This window comes from Phycodurus eques, chromosome 21, assembly GCF_024500275.1.
Source record: "Phycodurus eques isolate BA_2022a chromosome 21, UOR_Pequ_1.1, whole genome shotgun sequence".
Lineage (NCBI taxonomy): Eukaryota > Metazoa > Chordata > Actinopteri > Syngnathiformes > Syngnathidae > Phycodurus > Phycodurus eques.
In genome coordinates this window covers 2,613,093-2,627,599 of record NC_084545.1, presented here as the reverse complement: position 1 = coordinate 2,627,599, position 14,507 = coordinate 2,613,093, and the positions used below count along the sequence as shown (strand labels likewise).

The 14,507-nt window shown below is 44.9% G+C and overlaps 2 protein-coding genes across 2 annotated transcripts; both read right to left on the bottom strand.

Annotated features, from left to right (window-relative positions):
- Positions 1-1,926: 1,926 nt before the first annotated feature.
- Positions 1,927-7,894, bottom strand: ccr9b (chemokine (C-C motif) receptor 9b). Its single transcript, XM_061666695.1, has 3 exons — positions 6,041-7,894; positions 5,882-5,943; positions 1,927-3,648 (listed from the first exon to the last, which is right to left on the bottom strand). Exons 2-3 carry the CDS (start codon positions 5,936-5,938, stop codon positions 2,590-2,592), a joined length of 1,116 nt encoding a protein of 371 aa, XP_061522679.1. The 5' UTR covers positions 5,939-5,943; positions 6,041-7,894; the 3' UTR covers positions 1,927-2,589.
- Positions 7,895-8,027: 133 nt separating this feature from the next.
- Positions 8,028-12,560, bottom strand: lztfl1 (leucine zipper transcription factor-like 1). The gene is made up of 11 exons (XM_061666696.1): positions 12,419-12,560; positions 12,223-12,338; positions 11,746-11,870; positions 11,203-11,397; positions 9,950-10,007; positions 9,782-9,853; positions 9,643-9,708; positions 9,493-9,570; positions 9,242-9,418; positions 9,062-9,165; positions 8,028-8,876 (listed from the first exon to the last, which is right to left on the bottom strand). Exons 2-11 carry the CDS (start codon positions 12,223-12,225, stop codon positions 8,858-8,860), a joined length of 897 nt encoding a protein of 298 aa, XP_061522680.1. The 5' UTR covers positions 12,226-12,338; positions 12,419-12,560; the 3' UTR covers positions 8,028-8,857.
- Between the last annotated feature and the right edge of the window lie 1,947 nt (positions 12,561-14,507).

The following is a 14,507-nucleotide window of genomic DNA, read 5'->3' as shown; positions in this document are numbered from 1 at the left end:
ATGAGAATGATCTTTTTAAAGTACTCTTCGACGCCGATAGACGTATGGTGCACGTGTACGTAATAAAGTGGCCTGTGAGCGTAAATCATTCTGTCAGCCTTTCATGGACGCTCTGCCGTCGCTGGCACGTGGACAGTGACTAACGACACCCACACACACACACACACACACACACACACACACTTATCACACTAGCAACGAGTGACAAAACGGAAACGTCTCCGATTCCGGGCCGAATTCCGATCTGCTCGCGGGAGCGAGATTACGAGCCGATAGTGCGGAATGTCGTGTTTTGGTGGTGGTGGTGGTGGTGGGGGTTCCCATTGCGGGGGTCCCCGCTGGCGCTACGTTTCCTTCACTTGTATTCACTCGAGGGCCCTACTTCTGACCCTTATTGTGTGATTTTCGCTGGTCCACTCAAAGTTCAAGAGGTCACATAAACTAGCTCCCCACTATAAGTCTTCTCTGCGCACACACACACACACACACACACACACGGTTCCCTCTCCAATTGCAACAAGATGGATGGGATGTTCCCAAACTTCAGGTGCTGCTCTACTTTGGGAGCCTTTCACATTTTTCACCACGCTCCCTTTTGGTGATGAAACAAAGAGTACATCCCAACACACGGGATTCGTTTAAAGGCACACAATCCATCTTCTCTAATTGTTGGTCGTTTTAGTGACGGTGGTTGACACGTTGCAGCTCCAGCGGCCCTCGATAGGGGGCGCTCCTGTCTGTGTTGTGCTGGATGGTGCTTTTTTGTTGTTGACTGCGCAAGCTGCGCCACCCTGAGGCTGCAAGCATGCTGCTGGAGAATCAACTGCAACAATCAATGCTGCCTTTCCAAAGCTAATAATGCTCAATGACTTCAGGTGAGTGATGGACGACGACACGTTCCGACTTACGAACACGCTTGTGATCTTTTTCAGAAATGAGTGATTTATATTATATCGTCATATTACGTCAAACGCAGAAAGCCGGTGTGTGTAAATTGTGAGCGCTTCGTTGTAAACCCATTAACACGTGTTTCCTTAATTCATTTGTTATTTTAAAGTCAGTACAGCCTATTGTATGCATTCTTTTCATTTCTTTGTTTAGTGTAATGCTGTTTTTGGAAAAAATATCCTATTTCTATTTCAAGACACTGTGGACAAAAATCCGAATCCAAAAACAGTAAACAAGTTTGCTTTTGCAAGGATAATAATGCTCAATTTGGATTATTTCTTACCAACACTCTGCACGGGTCAATGTGACCTGTTCTGCCAACAATCATTAAAAAAAAAAAAAAAAATCGAAGTTTAATCTTTTTTTTCCCTAGATTCTCAAAAACTATAAAGTGCATTTTGCACGAGGATATGATCTTGGATTTTTTTCAATACATTTTTTTTTAGTTTCTCCTTTTTTAGAGAGCCGATACAGACCATCTTTGAACTTGCTGGTTCGCGAGGGATTTGCCTTTGTTATCCTTCTGTGATGAAAATAACATCGATGTCTGGAAACTAAAGCAAGGAGAAATTTCAAATAAACTGATTAATAATAATAATTAAACTCTTACAACTTTCAGTTTCGGGGGCCTGAAAGCCACCCCCGTTAAACGTCTTCTTATTGTTGTTACCGACTTCCTCTCGTGACAAGCGGCGGCGTCGGGAGACTTCGGTGAGACTTTCCCGTCTCACCTGAAGGCCGCGGGCGCAGAAGACTGCGGGTGACCGCAGAGCACAAGGTTCTCCCAAGGTCATGTGCCCAACTGCAGCTGGACCACATTCACCACAGTCACGAGACGGCGTGCCGACAAAAAACACGTCGCCAGGCCCACGTGGCAGTGATTTCTGCAATTTGCACCTCCGCATCTCAAAGTGCAAAGTCAAAGAGTGCCTCCAACCCCCCCTCCAAAAAAAAAAAATCAAAACACAAATTGGAATGTTTTTTAATCAGAGAAATATCACCCTTTCTTATTTTACTTCATAAAAACATACAGTAATGACATAATACAAGTGACTGTAAAGAATCAAATTCAATGGACATTGCACTGCTCCTGGTGTGTGCAACATGGCCACTTGGGGGCAGTATCAGAATCAGAATCAGAATCAGAATCATCTTTATTTATATGTCCAAAACACAGAAGGAATTTGTCTCCGGTAGTTGGAGCCGCTCTAGTACAACGCAGACATGGATATAGATGGAGACAGAGGAGCCGTCACAACTCCTCAGCGGTAATGTTAGTCGTTCTTGAAAGTCGGGTCACTCGGCTCTGGAGTTTGCTCGTTGTGGGCATGTTTGCTTGGCTTTTGCCTGCTCTCTATCCGATCCCAACAGGATGCACGCTTGGTTCGTTGAAGACTTCATCGTCCATTGGCGGGAACGCTTGTCATCTGACCAGCCCGGGGGTGTTCCCCGCCTGGCCCGAAGTCAGCTGGGATTTTCCGGGTTGGATTCCCAGCTTCCTTTTTGGAGTTTGCATGTTGCGGGCGTGCTTGCGTAAAGCCTGGGTTTTCCGGCTTCCTCGCGCAGAACAAGCGCCTCTCGCCTTTTGTCGGCCGGAGAGGCTCCAGCTCAGCCGCGACCCTCGTTAGGACGCGATGGTGCTCATAAGGAAAGAGCTGGCGTAGTTTCGGTGTCCGTCGCAACCGACGGACGTTTGGGAACCGCCTGGACTTTGGGGATCCCGCCTCTGCCCGGTCCACGGGTGCACGACCTCGTCAACTTCAGAAGGTCCTGCCTGAAGCGCACTCCCACAAAGACGTACAAGAAGGGGTTGAGGCAGGCGTGGGTGTACGCCAGGCTCTTGGCCACCTGTCCGGCCACGTCGAAGCGCTTGACCACGCCGCAGTCGGTGATGGTGGCGTTGGCGGCCTGCGAGGCCTCCACCATCAGTAGGCCGTTGTACGGCAGCTGGGAGGCCAAGAACACAAAGACCACGATGAAGATGACACGCAGGGCCTTGTGCTTCTCGAAGCTCCTGGCCTGCAGAAGGGTGCGGATGATGACCGAGTAGCAGAAGATCATGACGAGGAGAGGAAGGACGAAGCCCACGCAGATCTGCAGGGCCAGCACCAGGATCTTGGTGCGGTTGTTTGCGTTGTTCCAGTAGACCATCACGCAGAAGGCCGACCCGCTCAGGTCGGTCTTCACGTGGGCGAACAGGAACTCGGGCAAGGCGAAGAGAGTGGAGACGAACCACACCGCCAGACAGGCCAGTTTACTGTAGAACAGACGCTTCTTCTTCCAGTTCTGAGCCTTGGTGACCTGCACGATGGCGATGTAGCGGTCCACGCTGATGCACGTCAGCAGGAAGGTGCTGCTGAAGAAGTTGATCTTGTACACGGCAGACACCGTCTTGCAGAGACCCCGGCCGAAGTCCCAGCCTTTGACGGCGTCGGCCGCCCAGAACGGCAGCGTGCACAGGAAGAGGAGGTCGGCCACGGCCAGGTTGAGCAGGTAGACGTCCGTCATGGTTTTCAGCCGGTTGCGCACGGTGCCGTAGATCCAGATCACCATCAGGTTGCCCAGCGCGCCCAGCGTGAATATGGTCCAGAAGAGGGGGGGCTCGTACCACCCTCGGAACTGCCTGACCCAGCTCCTGTCGCACATGCCGGTCATCTGGGTGGGGCCGGTATCATAATCGCCCGAGTAATCAAAAGGTTCCTGTTAAAACACAATAGCAATTCTCAACAATGGGGGAAAAAAAAAAAACATTTTCAGGTACAAAAGCTCTACTTTTGTAAACTTTCTCATTTTCACCACAGAACTCAGACCGTTTGGAGGTTTGGAGGGTCATTGTTTGTTTGGACCACAGAAACTATAGTCCAAATTGAGTTTTGAGAAAATGGCCAAAGCAGGGTAATACATTTGAGAGGAATGCTTTACATATCTGGAGCCTTGGAAAAGGTACAAACCAAAACACAAACCAGAACTAGCAACTTTTGGAGGGCCGTGGTTTTTGTTTGCACCGCGGAACGGTTGCCAACATTTGGCTATGAGGTCTTTTATTGGGACCATCTCAGGGGGAAGCAATTTGAGGTGGGGGTCTGATTGGAATCTTTAAGAGTTCCAGGAATTACAAATACCAAGAACTGAGCACACCACCATATGAACTGTCGGGGACCATTGTTTGTTTGGACTATCGTACAAATGTAGTCCTGGGGTAATTTATCAGGCCAAAAGAAGACTCCGCTATAAGGCGGTAATACTTTTTAGAAGTCCGAGAACCTTTGGGGCGGGGTTTGATCGGCCACACCTGTTAGTTCTGGGAACTACAAGTACCAAGTAGTCAAATTTCCTGGAATTTTAGCCAGAATACATCGCTACAGAGCTATCATTAGCCCTATGGGGTACTTTACGGGACAGAAATTGACTCCAAATGCATCTGCTTATTTGTGCCTTTTCTGCTCCAGGTAGGGCATTAATTACCACACAGGAACTTTAGCCTAGAACTGTTGTTGTGTTTTGTTTGTTTGTTGGTTGGTTGGCAGGTTTGGATCACACTTTTGCCTAAATGTAGTTCTGCGGTATATTTTTCAGAGCCAAAAGAAGATCCTAATATGGGGGGGAAATTACAATGAAGAAGTTCCAAAAACCTTTGGCGTGGATTCTAATCGGAACAGTTGGAGCCCAGGTACTACAAGTACCAAGAACTCAAAGTTCCTGGAAGTAAATGTGGCTCTTTTGTGTACCCCGTTAGTGTAAATTGGACCCCGAATGCAGCCCCTTTTCGGACTCAAGAGTACAACATTATACAGTCATGGGTAGCGTCATCTGGGTGGCACTCTCAACAGTTTGTACACTTCATATAGTTTGGGAACACACCTTTCTGACAGTGTAACAGATACTATCTTTTGGCTTTTCATTTCCTCTCAGGCATGTTCGTATTTTTGTACGTCTTTGTAAAGCATCTGGCACACGTTGCGAGCTCCCGGCGGAGATGTGTGGACGTGACATCAAACGTAGTTAACCAGAAAGCGTAGACCGAGTGGGTCTCGTGCAGGTGCTGGCGTCTCCACTGGAGAAACCGCACTGCTGCTGCGCTGCAGAACTTCCTGCTGCTACCAGAGGAGCGTGTCGAGGGGGTTCAGGGGTCCTTGGGTGGTGGGGGTGGGGGTCTCAGGTTAGATGAGGGCCACAGATAAGCAGCGCAGTGAAAAGACAGGCTGCAACTGACAATGAACTGTTTGTCTTTGTTGCAGTTTAATACACACAGCACTGCGAACTAAGCATTAAAAGTAACACCAGGAAAATACACAATTGTGCATCCATTTTTCACTGAGGTGTTGTCCACAGGGACTTCACCTTGGAGAACAAACGTTAGCCTAAAGGGGCACGTGAGAGTCGCTTACGCCTCAAGGAACAGAAACCGATCTTTTGCATCTATTTATAGAACAGTGCAAGTCTCAAGTGCACGTCATTTTAGCATGTTTGGACAAAACACCGTACACATACTGTAGGTGTTCATTAGGGCTCCTTTCAATTTAGGTGCATTTCTCAATTGGGCCCGGGTTCCGTTTCATTATCCGAAATGTATCTCTTCATTAAATCCATGATCAAGTCATTCGATCAATATTTAGCATTTTGCATTCAATCTGAGGCTAGAGCTACTCATTTTGAATTCAAATACATGTCAAAACTAATGTGAAATAAGCATTCATCATTATGCTGGCTAAAATGTACATTGCATTTGTACTATATTCTTTTAACTTAAAATGGGTCAATTTCATCCGCAACATAACTTGTGGGTTAAGTTAGTTACACTCAATATTTTGTTTATGCTTATTTCTTGGTTGTATTCAAATACAGAGACTGAAGAGTAATTACATATGGTCATTATGGCATGGCTAAAATATATATATATATTATTATTATTTTATTTTTTTTAAATACTCACAGTGACAAAGTCATCTGTTGCTGTTGTCATATATGGCGAAGGTAAGAAGTCATCCATGTTATCTGCAATGATACGAAAGGTACATGACAATCTTCATAGATGACTTGAACAGAGCAATAGTAGTGATAATTGCTAGCCGTGCTACGATAAACGACTTACCCGCTTGGGGAGTGTGCAATCGCAGGCTCTTTCTGTCGTGTGAGTGCGTCTCATCCTCCTGCTGTCTCTTATGACTTCTCTACCGCCACAAGATCACGTGCTGATCGTTCCACCTCTGTCTCAATCGACAGCAGACACGCGCGCGCACACAAACACGGGACCCCATCAAGGGTGGCTTGAACATGATCCAAGTTTCGGGTCGTATTAGAAAAAGAAGCTTTTGTGTGCGCACAGGTGGCGCACTCATCATGACTGATGCGTGAAACCCAAAACTTTCAGGCGTGATTAAAAGAGCAGAGGCGGCCGATATTCGAAGATGGACTCCTTTACAGCTGTTGAAAGCGTCTTTGATGACACGCAAGGCGTAATTTGACACTTTGGCCTTGACTGTCATCTGGATGATGGATGACATAACGGTGACAGAAACCTCATACACCTGCGCTTTCTACTTTCTGTGTCATCGGATGTGATTTTACGGATCAACCTTGCATTTTGGGGAGAATCCATCTTCATACTTGGTTTTAGATGGCTCTAGTCAGGCATGAAGTGAACACAACAATCATTTAGTACAAATAAATAGACCATCCTTTACTCAGTCTCACACAACCCTTCTAAAATGTACCAAAAAAAAAAATGACATTTTGGTATTTTTACAAGAAAAATGAAGTCGATGCACATGATCCGCTTTCGCGGGCCACATAAAATGATGTGGTGGGTCGGATTTGGCACCCGGGCCTCGAGTTTGACACTTGTGGCCTATACGGTAGCGAAGTAAGGAAATGAGAATGTCAGTGTGCTGTACAACAATAAACATTAACTTAAGAGTGACACTCAAACGAGAGCAGAAGTTTTCCATACAGCTGTTAACAGGATGACGCTGCTCAAAAACATTCATGTGACATGACCCCTCAAAAACAAAATACACAATTGGGACTGCCAGTAAAGGGAAATACATCCATCAAATGACACAAGTCACATTACTAACCACAATGGCACAACACATGGTGCACAAGGAGACCGTCCCAAACAAAGCTGACCAAACACGCGGTAGTAACGCACACATGCGCGCGCGCGCGTCACGCCGTTTGATTGACAAGCTCGCATTTGTTTCACAAGAGGTGCTCGTCTCAGTTGGCGCGCCTCCTATTGCGGATGCGTGTCCGTTTGCACCGCAGCGAGGCCCTGGGAAACAGCTGCACCACAGTAATGACCTGCGGAGTTCTTCCTCCACACGACACAGTTGGGTGCTTTCACACAAATAATGCTGCTGCATCACTAAGATCAGACAAGTGCTCGGTGTTGTTTTTAGATGACAACATACAAAAACAAAAAAAACAATGAATAAATGTCATGTTTTTCCACTGTGGGTGAATGAAATATTCAAGATGGACCGCGTTTGAAAACCATCTTAAATAAACCCACTTTTCTTAGATCATAAATACAATTAATGCATTCACACTTGAGGCTTTACAGGCACACTCACTATCTTGTCTGTTCAGCCATGCACATTTGACCCCGTTAAAAAGGCGGGTCAGATCGCGGCGGCTTGGTGGAGTTTCGCTGAAAACAACAGCGGCTGGGCCCCACAAACAAATATCAAAAAGTCTGGATAGTTTTTAGCATTGTGGTTGCGGTTTGTAGTGGTTTACAACTGCACTGCGGCATTGAGACAATATTTACCCCACTAATGTGGCTAGATAAGGTAACAAAAGCAAATATTAAGCTTCATAAGATTGTATTATATCTATCCTGTAACAGTACAGAACTCCCAAGTTCTCACCTGTGATGTTTTTTTCATGTTACTTTAATCCCCCTTTTTCGTCAATCCCTCTTGTGCTTGGATCCATCCAATCAGCTGTTTGCCACATCATGTCACAATTAACCACCAATATTCCTTTTAAAAGGCAATAGAACTGATAACATAACAATATAAAGATTGACGCTGATAAAAAAATATATATATATATATTAATTAATGTTTTACTCTAAACCAACCAGAGGATGGAAAAAATCTTGACATCATCAAGGTCAGCGCACGGGGCTTGTGAGGACAAATTTGAAATCTCATTGGTTAAAGAACCAGTCCTAGTGGACAAATTTAGGTTGTAAATGCATATCAGCGCTCTTGATACCGTTTAGGCCATCAGACTGCTACAATGTGGTAAAAACGCTTAAAACATTGCCACAGTGTATTTGCAAACAGCTTTTAATTTGCCAGTCCACAGAGAACAGAATGCATGTCTAGTTGAATATTTTGTAGTATATGTTTACTATATGTAGACCATGTCGATTTGGGTTTACTCTGACGATCCGTTGTCCAGGTACACATTTGCTAAAATTGTCTATATTTGTTACATGTAGCAAAGCGAGGGAAATCTAGCTAACAAAGCAGCGCGTCATTCAATGAGCGAGAACAGAAAAGTGGAGCTGCAGCACTTTCAAAAGAGCAGACATTCGTTGGCTTTTTCAGTGACTTCTCATTCAACCAAGTGGCTTCCAAGAGCAAATTTCTTTTTTCATTCGGAGAGTCCAATGAAGGCCTCTTCTAGCGCGGACACGATCGAAGTTGCATAGAACCTCAAAGATACCGATAACTTACAGTTTAAGAAGGTTCTGATCGGCCCATCCGAAACCAGAAAGCGACAAGAGAGAAAAAACGTCGGCTTAAGCGTGAATAAACAAGTCCTCAGGGAAGTGCTGCTTTATTCTGCTTGCGTCAGGATTGAAGGTTTCCGCTCCCAAAACCTACTGTACGTTCTGCTTCCGTCGTTCTCCCCGAACTTCCATTTGATCGGCGGCCCAACCTGCGACAGGGACTCATTCGTTCGGCTCGTATCTGAAAGAGAGAAAGACAGATGGAAGGAAGGCTCCATTGAGGAACAATGACAATGCTGGAAGACAGATTTTGTTTTTGGGTCACTATAGTGCCATCTGCTGGATCTGGTGGGGCACTGCACCACTTGCCCCGAATTGCAAAAGTCCCCCAGGAAGCAGTTTAGTTTTTGATACGTGCTCACTTACCTCTGCAATCGTTTTCTAATTTCCTTAATCTGCTCGTTCTTCTTCGTCAGGATATCCTTCATGTTGCGATAGGCCGCCGTTTGTTGGAACTTCTTGTCCAATTCCTGGACATCAACGCACACACTCAATAAAGTGTTCAATGCCCCGTTCTCCGTCCGACAAACAAAAATAATAGCCGACCTTCTCCGCTAAGGCTAGCTGCTCCTGCACTCGCAGTAGTTCGTGTTTGGCAGAGACCAGGTTCTCCTGCAGGTCCTTCTGGGAGGCGGCGTTGACCGTCAGCGAGTGCTCGTAGTCCTCCTTGAGGGCCGCCATCGTGTCCTCCAGACAGCTGATCTCCTTGGATTGAGCCGTCAGCTAAAAGTTAAGAAAGGTGGCAATTCATGACAGGGATCTCATTTAAAAGCTCTTCAAGTCGAACTGAGTTTTACCTGCTGGTCACCTTGCACCTTCTGGAGATCTTTAAGGGCTCTCTGGGCCTTTGTCTTCTCGTCCAGCACATTCATTGCCTGGTAGAATGAGGAGGTTGACTGATATGGAGCTATAAATGCTCTACATACTGTAAAAGTATTTTTCCGTACCTGCGATTCTAAAGTGCGCAGTTTGGCTTTCAGTGTATCGTTCTCCTCCTGTAGTTTTGCAATCTCCTGAAATGTATAAATAAGTATGACTGATGGAGGATTACGGTCCAGTTATTGTCCATGCAGTCGGGCTCCACACCTTGTTTAAAAGTTCTGAAACTCCGCCTTCATTAAGCGGTGCCAACTTGGGTTTGCTGCAGTCCTGGTTCATCTGGTCCCAAATAAGGCAACACACACTTGATTACTGAAAGCAAAGAGTGCTACTGTTTTGCAATGTGTAATTCAAATTTGAGGCTTTAGAACCCACCTTATCAGAAACTTTAAAGTCAGTCTTTTCAAATTCAGCTACTTGCTCTAGTAGCTCCCTGCATGGGGAGAGAATCGACTTTAGCACGCCGCAATGAAGGTTAGAGATTGACGTCGATTAATCGCCAATCACGTGTTGCCGTGCTTTCAAGTTCGGCTTCAAACAATCACGTCATCAACCCTAATTATGCTCGTTAGCGTAGCATACAGAGGAAGTCAGCTATTCCGTTTTCAGTGACGTTCCGCATATAGCGGAGAAGCGAATTCATCGAACGCTCTCCTGTGCCAGAGAAGACAGAATATAGTGCAGCAACTGCTTAGGCGATGAAACCAGGAGAAGTTGTGTTCAATTAACAACCTCTTTACTGCAAAAATGAATAGTTAAAAAGTCACTTAAAAAGAACAAATAGTGTTTCGCTTAACTCTTGTTCCCTGCAGACACAACATGCTTTTCTTCCTACTACCAGTCAACCATCTCCTTGACTCACTCATCCAATCACAACTAACAATCAGACACCTTCAATGCCTCAGAGACACACGGAATTTAGAGAAGTCGAGCATAAATCCAGGTCACACAACTGCAGGGTCGCTGCCATACAGGATTCCAAAATCAAGTTGAAACATTCAACTGTACTGCATCACATCGTTTCTTATATTTTGCCACTCTCATGGAGCTAAATCTTAGTGTGGCCAGCGTGTGTATACGTTATGTATACAATTTGCACAAACAATGATATATCTTCATCGAATGACCGCCTTTCTGTAGAAAATAGAGAGATAATCTATTATCGCTTGACACATCTTTCTGCATGCGCTGACATTTATGTTTGTCATTGGGAAGATTATCGTGAGATAATTCCACGAAGAAATGTTCGGTACACCCTTGTTGTTGACAGCAGCTGAGCGCTAACTCGAAAAAAGATACTGTGGCCACCGAAGGAGCACTCAGATGTGGTTTGAAAAAGCGGCTAAACTGCACGTACATCGCTGTTGTTGGCAGGGCGTATACGTTGCATTAGACACTATCAGTCACGTAGGGCTGGGAGAGAAAAAACACATATTTAATCCACCCATTCTGTGCACACATTTAGAGCAAAGGTTACAGAGGTGAAAAGCGACATCAACTCCAAAACACCGTAGTATGCAAAACGCAGACTGCTGGATGTAAAGAGACATCGACGCAACAAAGCGGCCTGTGGTTGCTACCGGCGTATCGGCACGGTACGGAGCTACACCCGAGCCCTCGTTCCTCACCTGTTCTCCAGCTCGGAGATGTCCGTCTGCAGGCGGAGGTAGAACTTTTCGGCCTGGGAGAAGAGCTGGCGCAGCAGCAGGACGTTGGTGTGCGCCGTGTTGATGAGTTCCATCTCCACCTCGCCGCGCACCACCGCGTGCAGCCCGTCCAGCATGTCGCGCACCTCGTCCACCGTGAAGGTCTCCTCCACCAGCCTTTGGATGCAAACACGTAAAACTGTAGCCCATTGGACACATCTAATGAAATGACTCTCCAAGTGTGGTACACAGGCTCTCTCCAGTGGTACCTGAAAAGAAATCACTGCCTAAGTACAGTTCAGGTATACCTAACTTTTTCGTACAATAGAATAATTTTGAGTTCAAACCATGCACTTATTTTTTCAGAACTATTTATTTGAAAAACTTTTATTTTGGTACAATTTTGATTAAACTTTTACGTGCACTACATTTAACGGAATACATCGAAATTGATAGCGCTACTGCTAGTAAAGTATCTCAACAAAGCGACCTGTGTACATCTGCATCACCAAGATGGGCACCCACCTGCTGTCTTTGAGTTCTTCGAAGCAGGAATCCACCGTCTTGAGTCTCAACAAGCGTTTGGATCGAGCAAATCGCATGTAGTTGATCACCTCGCTCTGATGACGCGCATTACACCCGAATTCAGCCTACGAGAAGGTTGGAAAACAGGAGCTACCAAACAAGCAGAGCTGGCCACAATTTCTATTATTTCTGAGGAAGTGGATGCAAATGAATGCCGGCTTGTGGGGTGGGGGGCAGTTGAAAGGATTATTTGGCATCAGGAGAATTAAAACAAGCAAATCACAGAAGGGGGGAAAAGTCAGTCCCTAGCACGGCTAACAGTAAGTGGATGACAGCCAGCCGGCCATCTCAGTTTAAAGGCCAACAATATACTACAGGCACTCGAAGACAACACTAGCATTGGGCGTTGAAGGCAACAACTTCTATAAAATGGCTAGCAGTGCAAACTCTGAAGGACAAATGATAGTGGTGACTTACCATGGTGGCTGCGGAGCTAACGTTAGCTAGCTTGGTGGCTCAAAATGGCAGGAAAGGGGATGATGTCCGCCTCGTTCAAACCGCATACAGGTTGGGGAAACGACACTCCAGTTGCACTGTGGGTTGGAAACGGTAATGTCGTTTGGTTACATAATGAAATTCAGGATATATGGAGGAGGGGGGAAAAAGGAGTTACTTCGCGGTGGTTGTTCGATGACAATCTGGCAGATTGGGCAGGCAAGCTAGCAGACTGGACGCTAACAAAGCGAAATGTTTGCCCTGGTAACCAACGAGAGCGTCTTTGCCTTGGTTACGAGCGGTGCGTTCATGGCAGCTACGTAAGCCACAGGACGATGCGTCGCTGACGTCATTTCCTGACAGTGTTACAACGTAAATTTAAAGCAATTCTAAAACTAGTGGACAATATAGAGTAGGAAAACTTTTTTTTTTTTTTTAAAGCTATGTTATTTAATTTACTATTATTTTATTACAATTACATTCATTAAACAGTGTTGAATGTTGGAAATGTCCTACTTCCGCAAATGTTTCCAGAACACGGTCACACGCAGCACGACTGAAATTCCTCTTGGCTTCAATTTCAAGAAAAACTTCCTTGATTGAACTCCTTTAAGTAATAGTAATACTGGAGTTCCAAAATAGGCTTACAAGTGTGGAAGGTTTGGGGTGTGAAAGTAAAGTTTCAAGTCAGGAATAAGGTTTCAAAATAGGGGTTAAAACCAGGTTTAGGATTTCAAAATAGAGTTTGAGGCAACGGTTTTTGTTTCAAATTAGGGTTTGGGTTTCCAAGACAGGCTTTTGAAGCTTTCAAAGCAGGGTTTCAAAATAGTGTTTGTACCAGTTTCCTCACGTCAATTCCTGGCATTAAACAATAGATGGCAGCATTTAGCAAAGATAAACTTGTCAAGCCCTTGCCCATTGAACTTTCAAACACTAGTTGGCATTAGTATATAATTGACAAATATTTTCTGGGTATTGACTGTACAATTTCAGCATTTTGACACTAATATGGCAGCAATATTACATTTAATGTTACCGTATTCGTGTTGCACGGTGTGTAAGTGGTTAACACATTTTGCCTCGTACTTCTGCAGTTCTGGGTTCGAAGCACCGGCCTTCTCGTGTGAAGTTTTGATGTTCTCTCTGTGCTTGTGCGGCTTTCCTCCCACATTCTGCAAGCATGTTAAGTTCACTGACGACTCTAAATTGCCCCAGTGTAAATGCAAGTGTGAACCCTTGTTTTTTTATTATTATTATTATTATTATTATTATGTGCTCAGGGCTGACGACCAGTTGAGGGTTGTACCCCTCTCGCTCAGCCAGCTGCGATAGGCTTCAACTCACCCGTGATCCTAATAACGACAAGGATTACTGTATTCCTGACATGGCAACACGGTCAACAAAGCAACAATTTGGCCAAGTAAATCTAAACTACACATAAACTGGTTTTTTTCTTAAATGTTTTTTACATTTTTTCATCCAGAAAGTTCAACCGCTGAAGCTTGGGTTGAGTGGAAGGCCTCCCTTCTGTGATAGTAGTGTGATCTTAAGAAAAGAAAGGAAACTCCACCCCCGAAAGATCCTAAATGAATTATACTAAGGAGCGGCGCATGGTTGGTCACCAAATCAGATGCTTCATTATAACGTGACTGCTCTTTATCTGTTCGACCCCGCTCAAGTTACGAGTGCGGCAACGGGACAGGCAGAGGCCAAGATGTTTCCCCTTTACCTCCAGTCAAGGTGAGTTCACCTCAGATTTGAGTGTATCGTGTTCAAAACATAATCTCAATGACCTTTTCCTCATAAAGAAATTACAGATCAACTTTCACTATGCCGGCTTTGTGTTTGTGTGCGTGTGTGTGTGGAGGAATTATCTTTCATATGTTTTGGGATTGTAATTGTAGTGTGACTGAATCAGAATTAACAATTTGTCCACATTCTACATCAGTGATTCCCATACAAATGATCAAATTTCACTCAATTGGTCCAATAATATTAATTATTCACTACAAATAACATATTCGTTCATGTATCTATGCCAGCCATTTATAATGACAGGCAGAACAATTCAATGCTCATCCGCTAGATGGCAGAATCTTCGACATTTTTGCTGGTGTGCCTTGAAATGTAAAATATGTCAAATGGTTCGACAAATGTTGGGAAGCACTGGTCTACGGAAAATAAAGGCGTCATCTTTTTTCAGTTTGTGTTCTATTCATATTTGATAATTACTGCCAATAGAGAGCACAATAATGCTTCTTCTGACC

Coding starts and splice junctions, on each gene's coding strand:
- lztfl1 (XM_061666696.1), bottom strand. Junction 9,854..9,949: donor ACTTTAAAGTTTCTGATAAG/GTGGGTTCTAAA, acceptor ATTTGGGACCAG/ATGAACCAGGACTGCAGCAA. Junction 9,419..9,492: donor AGGTGCAAGGTGACCAGCAG/GTAAAACTCAGT, acceptor CTTAACTTTTAG/CTGACGGCTCAATCCAAGGA.
- ccr9b (XM_061666695.1), bottom strand. CDS start 5,938: ATGGATGACTTCTTACCTTCGCCATATATGACAACAGCAACAGATGAC. Junction 3,649..5,881: donor CAACAGATGACTTTGTCACT/GTGAGTATTTAA, acceptor GTGTTTTAACAG/GAACCTTTTGATTACTCGGG.